Source organism: Salmo trutta, chromosome 18 (assembly GCF_901001165.1).
Source record: "Salmo trutta chromosome 18, fSalTru1.1, whole genome shotgun sequence".
NCBI classification, from domain to species: Eukaryota; Metazoa; Chordata; class Actinopteri; order Salmoniformes; family Salmonidae; genus Salmo; species Salmo trutta.
Genome location: NC_042974.1, coordinates 26,452,931 through 26,470,841, shown reverse-complemented (window position 1 = coordinate 26,470,841; position 17,911 = coordinate 26,452,931). Strand labels below are relative to the sequence as shown.

At 42.0% G+C, this 17,911-nt stretch overlaps 1 protein-coding gene and 1 non-coding gene across 3 annotated transcripts; one reads left to right on the top strand and one right to left on the bottom strand.

Annotated features, from left to right (window-relative positions):
* Positions 1 to 3,591: 3,591 nt before the first annotated feature.
* On the bottom strand, positions 3,592 to 12,915 carry LOC115153086 (zinc-binding protein A33). Of its 2 annotated transcripts, none has more exons than XM_029698134.1 (6): positions 12,619 to 12,915; positions 5,458 to 5,556; positions 5,116 to 5,346; positions 4,978 to 5,000; positions 4,767 to 4,885; positions 3,592 to 4,431 (listed from the first exon to the last, which is right to left on the bottom strand). In XM_029698134.1, the coding sequence occupies exons 1-6, from the start codon at positions 12,841 to 12,843 to the stop codon at positions 3,866 to 3,868; spliced, it is 1,263 nt and encodes a 420-aa protein (XP_029553994.1). In that variant the 5' UTR covers positions 12,844 to 12,915; the 3' UTR covers positions 3,592 to 3,865. The 2 variants fall into 2 exon arrangements, with proteins under 2 accessions (XP_029553994.1, XP_029553993.1); XM_029698133.1 differs by lacking the exon at positions 12,619 to 12,915 and adding an exon at positions 5,758 to 6,974.
* A 2,033-nt stretch (positions 12,916 to 14,948) lies between these two features.
* Positions 14,949 to 15,001, top strand: LOC115153671 (U7 small nuclear RNA). The gene has a single exon (XR_003867729.1). It is a non-coding gene; the product is annotated as a U7 small nuclear RNA (small nuclear RNA).
* Positions 15,002 to 17,911: the final 2,910 nt, after the last annotated feature.

Sequence of the window (17,911 nt, the reverse complement as noted above, 5' to 3'; positions counted from 1 at the left end):
CATCTATGCACTTATTGATGAAGCCTGTGACTAATGTGGTAAACTCCTCAATGCTACCAAATGAATCCCGGAACCTATCCTAGTCTGTACAAGCAAAACAGTCTTGTAGCCTTGTGTCTGCTTCATCGGACCACTTCCGTACTGAGCGCGTCACTGGTACTTCCTGTTTAAGCTTTTGTTTATAATCAGGAAGCAGGAGGATAGAGTCGTGATCTGATTTACCGAAGGGAGGGAGAGGGAGGGCCTTGTATGCTTTTCTATGGGTAGAATAAAAGTGGTCCATAGTATTTATCGCCCCTTGTGGCATAGGAGACGTGTTGGCAGAAGTGACTTAGAACCTTTTTTAGTTTTCCCGTGTTAGTCTCCACCCATAAGAAATGCTGCCCCTGGGTGTGAGGTTTCTTGTTTGTTTACGGCAAGTTGTGTTGCTTGTGGTGGGATGTAGACAGATGTGATAATTACAGATGAGAACTCTTGGTAGATAAAAAGCTCTGCAGCTTACCATGAGGTATTCTGTGTCAGGTGAGTAAAACCCCAAGATTTCCTTCACTCTGGATGCAGGGAACTAGTTGTTTTTTATGAAGAGGCTCCCACTTTGAACTTGGCCGCGTCCAATTGTGACGTTGCATGGAGAAACCAATGAGTTGTATATTCATAGATTCAGTCAGCCAAGTTTCTGCAAAGCATAGAATATTGCAGCTTTTCAAGTCTCTTTCTGTAACGCGGGTCGTACAAAGGGGACCAAGGCGCGGCGTGTGAAGTGCTCATATTTAACTTTAATGAAACACTGTAACAAAATAACAAAAACGACCGTCAACAGTTCTGTCAGGTGAACATACACTAAACAGGAAACAACTACCCACAAACAACAGGAAAAAACACCCCTACTAAATATGACCTCCAATTAGAGGCAACGAGGAACAGCTGTCTCTAATTGAAGGTCAACCCAATAAACCCCAACATAGATATAGAAATAGAGAACATAGAACAAACACGCCCTGACCACTCTACCATAGAAAATAACAACTTATATTGGTCAGGACGTGACAGTACCCCCCACCAAAGGTGCAGACTCTGAATGCAAACTAAACAACAAAACCCCCCCACAAAAACAACCCCAAACCTAAAGGGAGGGTGAAAAAATGTCTATGGCGGCGGCTCTGGTTCCGGGCGTAGTACCCCCACCGCCCACTGATCCCCCCCACTTCTGTTTGTCCGGAGGAACCAGACCATGGGTCATCTTTGGAGGCTTTGGACCGCCAACCGCCGCCGAAGACTCTGGGCTAAAAGCCGCTGCCGAAGACTCTGGGCTGCAGACCACCGCTGAAGGCCGAGTGCTCACAGCAGGCACTGGCTGTACCAAGTTATGGATGCGCACTGGAGGGAGAGTGCGAGGAGCAGGAATCGGTCTCACCGGACTGGGAAGACGCACTAATGGCCGAGTGCTCACAGCAGGCACTGGCTGTACCGGGTTATGGCTGCGCACTGGGGGGCGAGTGCGGGGAGCAGCAACAGGACGTACTGGACTGGGCAGGCGCACTAGAGGCCTGATGCGTGGAGCTGGCTTTGGAGGCACCAGACTAGTAATACGCACCTCAGGGCTAGTGCGGGGAGCAGGAACAGGACGTACTAATGGCCGAGTGCTCACAGCAGGCACTGGCTGTACCGGGTTATGGCTGCGCACTGAAAGGAGGGTGCGAGGAGTAGGTACAGGACTTACTGGACTATGGAGGTGCACTAGAGGCCTGATGCTTTGGATGCGCCAGACTAGTAACACGCACCTCAGGGCTAGTGCGGGGAGCAGGAACAGGACGTACTGGATTATGGAGGCGTACCGGAGAGGGAGTGCGAGAGGCAGGCACATGCTCACCACAATAAGCACGGGGAGTTGGCTCAGGGCTCACCCCTGGCCCAGCCAAACTACCCATGTGCCCCCCCAAAAAAAATGTTTGGGGCTGCCTCTCGTTCTTCCCCGGTAGGCTCCGAAATCTTTCAATAACTTGCCCCCAAGTCCAGTTTCTCCTCTCCATCCATTCCATGTATGACCAGGTGTCCATCTCTGCCTGGGCACGCCACTTGGTCCAGTCAGTCATGGTGGGTAGTTCTGTAATGCGGGTCGTACAAAGGGGACCAAGGCGCGGCGTGTGAAGTGCTCATATTTAACTTTAATGAAACACTGTAACAAAATAACAAAAACGACCGTCAACAGTTCTGTCAGGTGAACATACAGGAAACAACTACCCACAAACAGGAAAAAAACACCCCTACTAAATATGACTTCCAATTAAAGGCAACGAGGAACAGCTGCCTCCAATTGAAGGTCAACCCAATAAACCCCAACCTAGATATAGACAAACTAGAAATCCAACATAGAAATAGAGAACATAGAACAAACACAGAAACACCCCCTGTCACGCCCTGACCACTCTACCATAGAAAATAACAACTTATATTGGTCAGGACATGACACTTTCAGAGGAGACTCTCAAACAAAGCTTATCAATCTTATTCTCGAGTGACTGGACATTTGCACATTAAAATGGAGGGTGCCAGTTGATTTTCTCTTCATCTCAGTCTCACCGGGACGCCAGCCCTTCTTCCGCGTCTACGCCTGCGGCACTTTGGTGGCTCAAACAAAGGAATAGCTGGTGTAAACAAGGGAACAGCAGAGTCGGATTTTAAGTCGAATTTGAGGTTAGTAACTGTCGTTCTGATGTCCAAAAGTGCTTGGTGGTCATATGGGATAATAGTATACATTTTCTGTACAAAATCAGCAAAGATAAACACAAAATCAAAAACAGTAAATAGCAAAGTCGGGTTGGAGCTTGTAAGATGTTGAATTTCTCAGTCGGCGCCATTTTTTGTGTAGTGTGTAGCAGCCATTACGGAAAGATGTGTGCCTGTTCTGAGCTGGTGTACCTACCATAAGGTAGCTGGGTTAAGGACATGTGGCATCTGAATGTGGCATCTGAATGTGGCATCTGACTTTCACTTTGTCTGTCTTATTGATGATGCTGTTTGGAATGTTGGTAAACCAAACTGTACCAGTGTTTGGGTGTTGACATGCTCCACTTAAATATTAAGGGTTGGATTATAAATAAACAAAATGTACATTCTTTGAAAAAAGGTGTTATCTAGAACCAAAAAGGGTTATTCAGCTGTTCCTGTAATATTGCCTGTGTGTAGCTGGTGTAGAGGAGTCAGGCGCAGGACAACAGATATGAGTAATAAACGTAATTTACTCAAATATTCACAAAGACAACGCAATAATTCGAGCCCACAATAACGGACCGTATTACAGACAAACAATCACTCACAAACAAACATGGGGGAACAGAGGGTTAAATAATGAACAAGTAATTGGGGATATGAAACCAGGTGTGTAAGACAAAGACAAAACAAATGAAAAGTGGATCGGCGATGGCTAGAAGGCCGGTGATATCGACCGCCGAATGCCGCCCGAACAAGGAGAGGGACCGACTTCGGCGGAAGTCGTGACAGTCCCCATAGGAAAACCCTTTGAAGAACCTCTTTTGGTTCCAGGTACAACCCTTTTAGATTTAATCTAGAACCCTTTCCACAGAAGGTTCTACATGGAACCCGAAATAGTTCTACCTGGAACCAAAAATGGAACCCTTTTGGAACTCTTTTCTAAGAGTGTAATTTTATTGAACATAACACCAAGAAGTAGGGAATTCATGACACATTCTCTCAATAAATTAACAGGAAAGTGCCCCAGACAGTTTCGGGAATACACATTGGTGTCACAGACATCACTGTCACCACATCACTGTCACTGTGACAGACTTTATCAAGACAGACACTTTGGTGCGTGATCGTAAAGTAGTATCACCAGATAATATCCTTAGTGAGCAGGTGTCACAGTCACAAACACCTTCTCAGGGCAGATACGCAGTACACCAGGGTTGGTGCCATCGGAGTTAAGACAGGGAGAGAAGTAGGGGAACAGTCTCTCTGTGAACCTCTGTTTGAACATATAGATGAGTGACATGTCACTGGAGTCATAGAAGGACAGCTCTCCTTTCTCATAGTCCAACTTGACCCTGACGTTCTGGGGTTTCCTACTCAGGACCAAAGGGGTACCCAGGGGGGCGGTTCTGGCGCTATACTCCTCCCCGTTCCACAGCCCCATCGCCCAGATCCCACCCTCTGGACTGACCATCACATTGCCCTTCCTGGCCACACCCTCTTTGGCCACTCCCAGGGTCCAGGCCTTCTTAGGCCCCACCTCCACCTCCCAGCTGTGAATGCCTGAGTAGAAGCCTTCAGAGCCCAGCACGCTCACTGAGCTGTCGAAACGCTCCACGTTATCAGGCACAGGCTGGGACGATCGTCTGTCGCTCACCTCCAGGAGTACCTCAGAGATCAGTAGATCAGGGTGGGCTGAATTCACATCCAGGGTCACAGGGGCTGGGACAGAGGGAGTGGACAGGTTAGTTGGACACCAGGTCAGATACATGGATGTTAGTTTACTGTATTTCTGGCTGTATGAACAGAACATGAGTCAGCATTTTGTCATTCAGGAATCAGAACATTCATCAGTTTTTTTTCTTTGTCAGTAGCAGACTAGCTCAGAAAGCTGACATTTTATTGTTTCTTCAGTCGTGATTCATGGCTATGAATGACTGACACTGGAGCCTGGATATTGTTCTATAATGTTTAGTAACTGATCATTTTGCTGCGTCATTGAAGCAAGTCAATGACCTCAAATACGTGGACTGTTGCTTATAAAACTTTATACTCACTGTATTGCACCATCTCTTGCATCTTCTTCCACACCTTGAACCTCAGGTTTCCCAAGTGTTGGGCCACGTCTATCAGTGCCCCCGATACAGGCTCTGGATCCTGCAATGTATACTTGGCCCTGAAATGACAGACAGTACAGACATTGTATGATAATAGTGTTGGTGACTGATCAAATACTTGACTATTGATGATCGTTGTAATGTTGCATACCTGTCTTTCAAGTCCTTGTACATCTGAAACAAGAACACATGTGGACCTCAGTACAGAATAATATTTTTGTTTGAGAAAGCCTCAGTACAGAATAATATATTTGATTGAACAGTTGTGACATGCAAAATAAAGTGTGACCTGTAGAAACGAGATGTCGTCTGTATTCATCTTGGTCTGTATGTCTGAGATCCTCCCGGAGAGTGAGGCCATGTTGCTGGCAAGACGGGTGATCCTCTCGGTCAGTAACCCTGTCTTCATCCCTTCCTCCTGTTTCAGAGCTGCCAGTCTGGCGGCTTCCTCATCTCTCAGGAACTGGTGGAGGTTCGCAAACTCATTCTTGATCTGTCCTGCTGTGGTTTGGGCCTGGGTCTGGAAGATGGAACGGTACAGTAAGATAAATATTACATAGGTACATGTCTATGTAATATCTTTGTAGTAGGCCTATCTTTGTAATATTGTGTCATTTAGCTAGTGACATACCTTGATGTATTGGGCTGCACGCTTTCTTGAGGCTCTCGCTTGCTTTATGTCCAGTTCCAGTTTCTCAGGAAGGTTGTAGAGCAATGAAGTGATTTCCCTCTGGGTTGATAATGGAAGTGGGGATAGTGGTGGAGAGGTAGGGAGGGGTAACAGTAGAAAAAGGATGGATCGAAGTAAAAATACTTTAGATTTGGTTTCTCAGCTATTCTGTACAGGTACTTTTATCTAATACCAAATGCAACTCGGTTAGCAAGAGGAAAAGACTGCAAGTAGATCTGTATTCCAGCTATAGCACAGTACCTTACGCCATTGCGCTTCCTCCTTCACTGGCTGGTGTTTATGCTTGGCATGCTGCTCGGTCTCCACACACACAGCACAGACAAGTTCCTCACATTCCTCACAGAAAAACCTGAGCTTCTTATTATGTCTGGCGCACACCACAAGACCCACTGCTCTCCCCCCACTCCCCTTCTTCTCTGCTCTCTGCAGGTAGGCCTCCACTATGTTCCTCAGTTTCATATTGGACATGGCGGGCTGGCTATTGTCTATGGAATTCCTTCCCCTGCAGACTGGGCACTCACGCTGCTTTTGTTGAATCCATGTTGGTGTTTCCAGGCAGCTGCGGCAGAAGCTGTGTTGACATTTCAGACTCACTGGGTCCTGGAAGAACTCAAAGCAGATAGGACAGCTGAGATTTTCCTCCATAGCTGCTGTAGGTCCCTGCTGGGTCATCCTCTTCCTCAGATAAAGTTAGGAAAAGGCCATTCTCTTCAGAATACAGTATGAAATAGCGACTGTCATTACAGCCGTGTCCTTTATCCCTTTCTATTCCTCTTCACCAACCCACTACAGGGAAGTTAGCATTATAAACCTATCTAATACCATTTAGGCCCTACCTTTTGATCAAAGTTTATCCTGCTTATCCGGTTCATTCCAGGACAGAGGTCATGTAAGATAGCAATTAAATAATTCCTTTGGCACATGTTGTTGTATCTCAAGTACTGTTAATATCTCAGCCTTTCAACAACAAAAACCCAACAAACAGCCAAGCTGTCATATATAAAAGATACAAAGTACACCGCAGTTTAGATGCAGTCTTGTATGAACGTTTGATGAAAATAAGGTTTTAGGACTTATTATGTTATGAGACGTATCAAAATAATAACTGATTGGCACTGATTTGACATTGATGTGCTAACAGCCTGAGCCATAATTGCCAGTCTGACACATTGTCAAATCAACTTTAAAACACTCATACTCCAAGAGGTGATTCTGGTCTATTGTGATTGGCTATAAATTACATGAATTTTGAGAGTAGAAGCAGTTAAAGAATTTCATCAACCCAGCTCCATCTGAACTGCAACCTGACATAACAGGCCCCGTCAGGCTCAAAGTAGCTTCACATGTTATCAGACCCTCAGCTGGTGACTATTACATATACTGCATATACTGAGCAAAAATACAAACACAATATGCAACAATTTCAAAATGTTTATAGAATTACAGTTCATATAAGGAAATCAGTCAATTTAAATAAATTCATTAGGCCCTAATCTATGGATTTCACATGACTGGACAGGGGTGCAGCCATGGGTGGGCCTGGGATGGCAGCTTATTGTAGAGAAATGGATGTTCAATTCTCCGGCAACAGCTCTGGTGGACATTCCTGCAGTCAACATGCCAATTGCACGCTCCCTCAAAACTTGACACATCTGTGGCATTGTGTTGTGTGACAAAACTGCACATTTTAGAGAGACCTTTTATTGTCCCCAGCACAAGGTGCACCTGTGTAATGATCATGCTGTTTAATCAGCTTCTTGATATGCCACTCCTGTCAGGTGAATGGATTATCTTGTCAAAGAAGAAATGCTCACTTACAGGGATGTAAAGAAATTTCTGCACAAAATATGCCTATTGTGCGTTATGGAACATTTCTGGGGCCTTTTATTTCAGCTCATGAAACATGGGACAAACACTTTACATGTTGCGTTTCTATTTTCTTCCACTGTAATATATTGTATGCCATTTAGCAGACACTTTTATCCAAAGCGACTTCAGTCATGCTTGCATACTCTTTACATACGGGTTGGCTCACAGAGATACCAACTAACACTGACATTGTCCATAGTGTATCAGCAATACCAAGGTGCCATAACATTACTTCAAAAAGTACAAATAGATCTGAATAGAACTTTGTGTAGCTGACATTCAGTTGTGAAAGCTATCAAACGGGGCTGGTAAAAGACTGCTATATGGTTGCTGTATTGTAGTCAATCACAAGGGATGATGACTGGGGCTCATACAGGTAACTGCCGAAATAAAGGAAAGGGTCTTAATAGGGCATTGGGCCACCAGAAGCCAGAAGCGCTTCAACGCACCTTGGCATTGATTCTACAAGTTTCTGGAACTCTATCGGAGTGATGCGACACCATCCCTCCGACGGTGGTGAAAAACGCTGTCTCAGGCACCGCTCTAGACTCTCCCATAAGTGTTCAATTGGGTTGAGATCCGGTGACTGTGACGTCCATTGCATATGTTTTACATCGTTTTCATACTCATCAAACTACAGTGACCACTCGTGCCTTGTGGATGGGGGCATTGTCATCCTATGGGGGGCATAGTCATGGTAGCCAAAATAATGGCCTGCTCAACATTTTTATACATTACCCTAAGCATGATTGGATGTTAATTGCTCAATTAACTCAGGGACCACACTTGTGTGGAAGCACCTGCTTTCAATATTCTTTGTATCCCTCATTTAAGTTTCCATTATTTTGGCAGTTACCTGTATTTAAGAGGCTATTAAGTTAATATTGATTATTTGGCAGATTAAATCCCATGCTACTTTTTAGGGCACAGCTCTAGGCAGACAAGAGGGCATCAAATCAAATCAACTTTTTTACAAAATACTGTCTAGTCACATATTCCTTTTAAATAGGATACCTAAAAGTTTCTGATGCAATCTATCACAGGCTCTTTCTTCCTCTCTGTCTTCCAACTACTCTTTTTTTCTTTCTCTCAACCAAAATTATTATTTTCCCTTCTCTGCCACTGATACCTAATTGTACCCAAATGTTCCATTCCACCCCTGAGTAATTTCTCTGTCCCCAACTGCTCCAGATACAAAGGCTTTCTGGTGATTCCACTGGAATGGTAACTTTAATTTCTCTTTGGTAGTATTAGGGATCTATTAGGGTGAGGTTCATCGTTTGTCTTCAGATCATTTGGCATAACTAGTTCCAACTGAGATACTTATAGAATCCTGTTTTGGGACACAGGAGAACGGAGTAGGCATTAAGCTGACAATATCTTGATACAGTGGACGATCAGACAGACACATTGATGAGTCTAGGCCTGAGAGGACTCCTATTGGAGACCACAGGGTATGTTCTGGCCTCGTTTAAAGTCTAAAAAAAGATCACGCAACTCTCTCAACTAAGTGTGAATTCTGCAATGTGACACAGATCAAGGCCTCATTATTCCCCCTACCAGTCCGCTCTCATCTACTCTCCCTCTCTTTCCTTTGTTCTCTTTCTCTTTCCCCGCGTTCCCCATCACAGGAGTCCTATTCCCTAATACCAGCCCTCAGTAGTGAACAAGGCTGCACTTCTGTAAGGGGACTGAAATAGTGAAGCCTGTGGTTCATCATAATTGATGGAGGTGGCTGCAATAGGACTGAGGTCTTATATAAATCCCACATCCTGTTGAGTGAGAGACTGAGCGAGGACCTGTGAAACACGACATGACTGACTAGGTGTTGGGATTTGAGATAAAAATGTTCATATGAGGTGACAGTATAGCACCCCCCCCCCCCCCCCCCCCCCCCAATGTAAAACTGACTAAAATGCAATTTGTAGATGTCATAGGTTTTTGGACACATTTCACTCATAGTGTATTAAAGTAGTCAAAAGTCCCATATTCCTTGCACACAATGACTACATCAATCGTGTGACTACAAACTTGTTGGATGCGTTTACAGCTTGATTTGGTTGTGTTTCAGATTATGTTTTGTCCAGTATTAAGTGAATGGGGAATAATGTATTGTGTTATTTTGGAGTCACTTTTATCGTAAGAATAGAAGATGTTTGTTAACACCTTTACATGAATGTGGATGTGACCATGATAATCATGAATGAATCAGGAATGATGATGAGTAACAAAGTTACAGACGGACAAAGACCCCCCCCCCCCATTATTGGTCATGGTGAGAGGTTAGCAGGCCTTTTTGTAGCCTCTAACATTCTCCCTCATCCTTATTCATGAATCATTCGTGATTTTTCTTAATCATTGCATTATCTGGATTTATTTAGAGATGTTCAGAAACATCTTATCTACTCACGTAGAAAGAACATTACTCCAGTCGTCATTCACCATTCAGTTCCTATTGGAACCCAACACACAACCAAAAGAAATTGCAAATGCATTCAACGAGTTTGTAGAGTCACACGCTCGATGTAGTCGTTGCAGGCTAGGAATATGGGACCAAATACTACTTTGATTGCTTTTTTTCATACACTATAAGTGAAATGTGTCTATATACTTATGACATCTTCAAATGTGGGGACTAGATCTATAAAGTGCTTCCATTTCTAAATGGTAAATCAGATATGTACTGTATGAAAATACCCTCATATAAAGTGACATTCTGTACTGTCACCTCATATAAAACATATACATGCAACAGCATGTGTACACATACATACTGTTGGATTTTAGCTTGAAATATACTTATTCATGTTGCCATACTAGAACTTATTGGTTACTTTACATGTATAATGAATGTATATGTTGGGGTCAATGGAGGGCGGATAATAACTATGTGTATGGAAAGTAACTGAGTGAAACAATGGGGGAGGCAGGACATATTTGTTATTGTTAAATCTCATGGATCCTATGGAGGGAGGCAAAGGGCAACAGTCTGGTTTCAGTGACTGATAAAGTAGGACAGCCGTGGATTAGGGAGGAGTGAGGAATTCAGTCAGATGAAGTTAGAAGGAACAGTCCTATCCCGAACTTATTTCCACACCCACGAAGGTTCTAGTCTGAGGCAGAGCCATGACTACACCAGTAAGAGGAAACCAGTGAAGTTCCTGACTTAGCAACAGACACGTACTGGTTGTCTAGATGGGCAAGGAGTTGACTCCGCCTAGTAGGAGGGTATAAATATATGTGCTTGTGTAAACATGTCTTTGTCTTTGCACCTGTTTGACCCAGTGGGTGAATAAACATACTTTTTCCTAGTCATCCATTTTAGTTTTTACTCTGTTTAGAACCTAACAATCCGTAGGGGAGTGTATCTCTCTCGCTCGCTCTCTCTGATATCGGGATGTCAGCAGTACTGGCTGAGGAGTGACGTAAAGCCCAACCTGGTACAGCCTAATACTTGTTGTGTACTGTGATGGCCTCCAATGCAGTAGTCCCAGCACCTGATATTGTCACACCATAAGCTCCAACTCCTTAATCAACACCTGTCAACTTAGAAACAATCAATCTAAAATACACTGTTAGCAGCACTGCTACAAAGTTAAACTACAATCAGCAACAGCTGGGGGGGGGGAATGATGAAAAATGGAGTGGAGAATGATGGAGTGGAGCTTTCTTCCATACGGTGGGCAGAAGACAGAAACATTGTTCATGTGGGAGAGATGGGGAACAGTGAATAGATCTCCTGGCCACACTGGGCAGTCTCAGTACTGAACCACCAAGAGGGAGGACTAATGAAGAGTTTTAGGGGGAGAACTACTACTGTATGTGGTCTTTCAAAGTTTTGCTCTGTTTCTCCTCTGAATCATTGACGTATGTCTGCCCTTGACAAGCTAACACATGCTGTTTGGGGGTATCTACTGAGCTGCACATGTCATGTCCCCCACTCACATTTTGAAGCCATAACTGCTTAGTTGAGTTCATTTGCAGTTATGTATTGGTACAACCAGCTGTCTTCAAAGCAATTTATTTAAATTACATCTATTACTTTTGTGTTGATGCTTTGAATCCCCTTGGTTTCAGAGTTTAATGTAACTGGTTATTGTTCATAAGTTTCCACTGCTGGAGCAATAATGAGAATCAGAGTCCGATATGTTCTTCTGGAATGCTTTGTACTTTATGTTAGGTGATGGGAGAGGCTACATGAATGACTGGATGAATACATTGTAAATCTGGTGCTTTATGTACTCATGGGATGCAGGCTACATTACTGTAAAATATTCCACTGAGACACTGGGTTTGGGGTGTCACTGCACAATTAGACTGCTACCAATCTCAGTTCCTGACCCTGTTCTTTGAAGGACTGCAGCCAACCAACCAGTAGAACACACTTATCTCCGAGGGCCAACTGATACACAACCCCTCTTGTCAGATATCCCCACTAGCGATTCATCACTAAGCAACCCCACCAACCAAATGCTGTGTACACTGTGCTTTTCCCATCATACTGAATCCAACACACACACACACACACACACACAAAGCAATAAAGAATAGTATGAAAATAATACATCTGAATCCAATTGGATCCAGATCCAAATCCCTGGCCCTTTGCCACTGTGCTGTGGACATGCACAGCCAGCATTTCAATAGAATGTTAGCCCAATATATAATATTGAATACTTTCAGCAGCCCAGTAAGAGAACTGGCATTAAGTGAAAGGCTTGTTTTCTTTCTCCGCCTGTGAATCTAGCGAGAAGTTTATTAACATGTTGAAATGAATTGTGGCCATGGGTGAGAGGCTGGGCAGGACACTCACTAATAGATGGACATTTCCAATGTCTGGGGGAAAGGGGAGAAAAACAATGGCGAGAATTTCAATTGCAGCTCACGCCCGAAACCGCAAACCCCCGGATCTTATGAACAGTGTCCATGAATAATTCACAGTGAAATATTAGGTCATATTTTATTGAAAAGCTTTAAGTTTAGCCAAGACTGTGCTATGTATCATCCACAGTTGCCAGGGTTGAGAGCCATGAGAGCTATGAAGTGGAGCAGAACTGGCCACTGGAAACAAAGTGTAATAAAGCTTTGATGCATGGCTGTTGCTCTACCAAGTGTTGGTTTTGATACAGTACATACAGTACAGTTCATAGAAGGATCAGTTCCCACGTTACACAGTTAGAAAGCTTCAGATAAACAATATGTGTCTGTAGCAGTAAGAAACAGGTGTTTGACCTGATAAGAAGTACGTCTCCATGGCCTGGGGTGGTCTAGCAGTTCAGTTGTTGAACGTCGCCGATAGAAATGCCATGAATAGAGCCGACATGATTTCTTGTTCCACGTGTCGGAGAGGCAAGTTTGTTCTACTATCTGAACGTTCCAAAATGTTGTGTCCTGCTGAATGCGCTCCTGGCGTTTAGTGTAAAGAGGCATGCTTTCTATTGGCGCTTTAGCACACATTTTTAAAAACCACTTGAATGATTGCGATTGCTGCCTAAATAGACATAACCAAAATGTGATTATTTTTCATGAAATGGCCATAAATAAACTGCGGTATAATTTTCGAAAGGGCTGAAACTCACCTTTCTGGTAAAAATAGTTTCAATTGCTGAGGTGTGTGTGTACTCACTTTTGAGGACACAAGCTCAAGTACATTGTACAAATATTATGAAAATATAAAAAAGTGGGCAATAGGGCTTGAAATTACAAATGATTTCTAAATAGAGTAAAAAATCGAATTATAACTAAGATTTCACCTTTCTCATGACTGTATAGTACATATGATCATACTTAGCGACGGTACAATATTGGTACCATTTCATATAACCTGCGACAGATACTTTTCTCCTAAACATCCACTGAGCGGCGCAAAGACACCATTCAAAATGTCTGCAGACTCGTTACAACTTCAGCTTTAAGCACACAGGGATTTCATCCATCTGTGACCAAGAGAAAAGGGTCTTGTTTCAATCCTATGAAATCATTTTGTATTTTTTCATGTTGAGATCTCGAAATCCGGCTGAGAATATCACAGCAAGATGAAACCACAACTGTTGGATTCGCTAGACTGTCGCCTTTCATATGCCGTTTCCTTAGGCTGAGCTCCTGCTTAATGCCAGCCAAAAACAGAGCCCTCAGAGGGACGGTGATAAGTGTAGCCTGGCAAAAGTAAACCCAGCACAGGACACAGAAATATCTTTAGGGTTGTTTATTCTGAAAACTATCCCTGGTAATGGAAACGGAATCCATTGGAAAGTTAGTTTAATCCTTTTAAATGGACTACAATACAATAAGGAATTACTTTAATGTCTCAGCTAACCTGCTTACTGAATAAGCTTGAATTACCAGAAACAAAAGTGCAATGAGTCAAAAACTCTGGACCTTCTTCTTTATCCGTGAATCCAATCACTAAACAAAGTGTATTTCGCCAAAGTGCATAAAAAAATGGTAGAGGCCCATTTCTGTAAAACAAGAAAACAAAACAAACCTCAAACTAAGTTAGCCTTCTTAGTAGTTCACAATAACCTTGTCAAAATTACATTCTTGCATGAAATGAAAGAATACATCTCGTCTTTAAACAAATAAATGATTACAACACTGTCCATGTGCTACTACAGATGCACACGTTGGACAGGTCAACATCACGTTCTCCCCTCTAGCATTAGGAAAACAATAAACACCATGAATGTCATTATCACAGCAATGATAATAGTTTCCCTCAAAACTGAAGATTACTATAAATAAACATTCAATTTGAATTGTAATTCTCACTTTAGATATCTTGTTAAACTCCAACGTGGTCCGAGAGTAAATGGATGTAACTAGCAGTAGTTAGCCACCAACACCCAATTACAAATCTGCAAACATCAACAGTAAACGAATACAGCTAGGTGCTTTTACCATCTGACTACATAAGGATAGAAACAGAGAGAGAGAATAAATATCCCACATGAAAAAATACTATAGAATACAATAGCAATGATTATAGAATGCTGTAGTAAACTGTTGTATACTATAGAATATTATACTACACACTGTAGTATCCCTCGATCACGTGTGGACTCCCGAGTGGCGCAGCGGTCTAACAGACTGCATCTCAGTGCAAGAGGCATCACTACATTCCCTGGTTTATTCTAGGCTGTATCACATCCGGCCTTGATTGGGAGTCCCATAGGGCGGCGCACAATTGGCCCAGCGTCGTCCGGGTTTTGCTGGGGTAGGTCGTTATTGTAAATAAGAATTTGTTCCTAACTGACTTGCTTAGTTAAGTAAAGTTTTAAATAAAAAATTAAATAGTACCTACTATAGAATGCTGTAGAATACTATAATAAATACTTAATGATTATCTGCAAAAAAAACTATATAGTAAATACTACACTAATTCATTTGCATATATCCTGCCCATTCCCCTCCCCCATATCCCAATTTGTGCCACCCATAAGTTAGAAACCTACATGCCAAGTATATTCCATATTGTGTTCCATTCATGTTATAGAAAAGAGCTGAGTGCTGAACTATAGTATCTGTTCAGACTCCAGTCCTACATATGTACCTACATGTTATGGGACATTTGCTCTTTTAGTATTTCTCTAGTAGGTTTACTGAAGGAGAAACCCTAAAGCAAAACCACTATATTACCAGTCTGCAAAAACACTGCTTCAAGACTTCTGTGGGAGTATAATCTAGGTTAAAGTTAAAGTAAATAAATTCATGGATAAGAAACTTGAGTTCTGTAATTTTTTATATTGATTGATTTTAGCCTTGAAGTGTTTCAGAATGGTTGAGACTGGTACTTATTGAACCTCTGTATTGAACCGGCGGTAAACAGCTGCTGTCTAACAGCAGGAATACTGTAGTTGTCCATTTGGAAGATGAGGTAGAATAAAGTTCAGGGGATTTACACTTACTCTGGACTGCATGAGTTGATATGCATAGTACAGAATCACATTCTCTCCCACATGAAAAAATACTGTAGTATACTATGGTATGAAAACTACAGTATTCGTTTTAGTGTTTTGCAGACAGTATTGTAGTATTTACTGTAGTATACTGTATTTACAGTTAACTATTGTATAAATAGCATATACAATAGTAATTAATGTAGTGCATTTGTTTATTGTAATATACTGTAGTATTTACTGTAGTGGTTTTGCAGACATTACCGTAGTATTTACTATAGTGTTTTTGTTTATGTTATCTTTGACATAGAAGTGGAGACTTTCAACCTTGAGGAATCCTACTGGAGAAACACACAGAGAAACTTTTCCATAACCTGTAGGTATGTAGGACTGTGGTCTGCATGTGTCATGGGATCTTTAGCACATGCACATGCATTAATGAATGTGTCTGCCTGAAAACATGAGACTATGCCATACATTTATCAATTGGACACTTGTACAGGGACCTTCAGAATCTGTCAGGAGAAAAGCAAGATGGAGAAAGAGTGAGGAAGAGGAGGAAAGCGTGGATGTTAGAGAAATAAATAGAGACAGAAAAAAAGAGAGGGAGTAAAGAGATTGTTATAAATCTTATTCAGGCTAGGGTCTATTTCTCTCCATTTCCGCCTGACTGACGTGGCCAAAGTAAACTGCCTGTTGCTCAGGCCCTGAAGCCAGGATATGCATATAATTGGTACCATTGGAAAAAAAACACTCTGAAGTTTGTAGAAATGTTTAAAATAATGTAGGAGATTATAACACAATAGATATGGTAGGAGAAAATTCAAAGAAAAACCAACCAGATTTTTTTGTTGTTGAGAGCCCATGCTCTTCCATTAGAACGTATAGGGAAAAATAAAATCCAGCTCCCAGTATGCAATTCCTATGGCTTCCACTGGATGTCAGTAGTCTTTGTTCAAGGTTTCAGGCTTGTTTCTTCCCAAACGAGGAAGAATTATGAGTTTTAGTACTGGGATACAGACTTGGAAATCAGTCTGTCCAAGCGCGACGAAGAGGACGTGTATCTGCTAATCGTTTTCCTATTGAACATACTTCTTTCCGTATAAAATATTATAGTTTAATTACATTTTAGGGTACCTGAGGATTAAATAGAAACATATTTTGAATTGTTTTAACAAAGTTTAGCGGTAGCTTTTTGGATTCCTTTCTCTGCATGTTGAATGAGTGGAGCGGAGTCAATCACCACCTTCCGGAGACACCTGAAACCCCACCTCTTTAAGGAATACCTGGGATAGGATAAAGTAATCCTTCTAACCCCCCCCCCCCCCTTTAAAAGATTTAGATGCACTATTGTAAAGTGGTTGTTCTACTGGATAGTATAGGTGAATGCACCAATTTGTAAGTCGCTCTGGATAAGAGCGTCTGCTAAATGACTTAAATGTAAATGTAAATGAGTGGATTACTCAAATCGAAGGCGCCAACTAAATTGACTTTTTGCGGTTTAAAAATAAGGAATTTATCTAACAAAATGACACTACATGTTGTAGCTGGGACCCTTTGGATGACAAATCAGAGGAAGATTTTCAAAAAGTATGTGAATATTTACTCGCTATTTGTGAATTTATGAAACCTGTGCTGGTGGAAAAATATTTTGATGTGGGGCGCCGTCCTCAAACAATCGCATGTCATGCTTTCGCTGTAAAGCCTATTGTAAATCAGACAGTGCAGTTAGAGTAACAAGAATTTAAGATTTTAACTGATATAAGACACTTGTATGTTCCTAAATGTTTAATATCCATAATTTTTATGATAATTTATCCCGCCAGCGGGACGCCTATCCCAGAGAGGTTTTTAATGTCTCTTAGCTGCTTTTGCCACCCCTCTCTGTTTGATGTCTGAAAATCTGGGCTTTACACAGAACAGTCTGCTTTGAGCGTACTGAAATGGGTGCAGTTATCCTAGGGCCTGAAGGCAGATTGTGTGAACAGTTTCAACACACTCAATCTGATTGGCAGTGAATAAATCCTACAGCAAACCCTTTAAACCAGGTATTTACTGTTTCTATTCCCTCCCTACCTCCCTCCCTCCAATTAAAGCTCCACCACCATATTTAACAGTAGGCATGGGATTCTTATCTGCTTATGCATTCTCATTTCAACACCAAACCAACCACTTGTGTGCATGGCTAAAGACCTAATTTTCATGTCATCCAACAAATGTAAACGGCATTGGCACTTGGATCGAAACCGGTGCTATGGTCCGATTACATAAACATAGAGCTCTTTAACCATGAACACCAGTGGTGAATTTGGTGTTGAACTGAGAATGCATAAGTAGATAAGAACCCCATACCTACGGTAAAATATGGTGGTGTTATGGGTAGGGTTGCACATTTTGGGGAATATTCAGAGGGGGAAACTTTCCGTGGGATATAACGGGAATAAATGGGAATTAACGGAAATATATGCAAATTAATATTAAAAACATCTATATTTAAATGGTATTTTCACTGGATATATTTACCATATCATATGGAGACAGAAACATAAACATTTTACCTTATCATAAGTATACATACTTGCAAATGATTAAATGCTTCCAATAGAAGAAAAAAAACGATTTAGTTACGA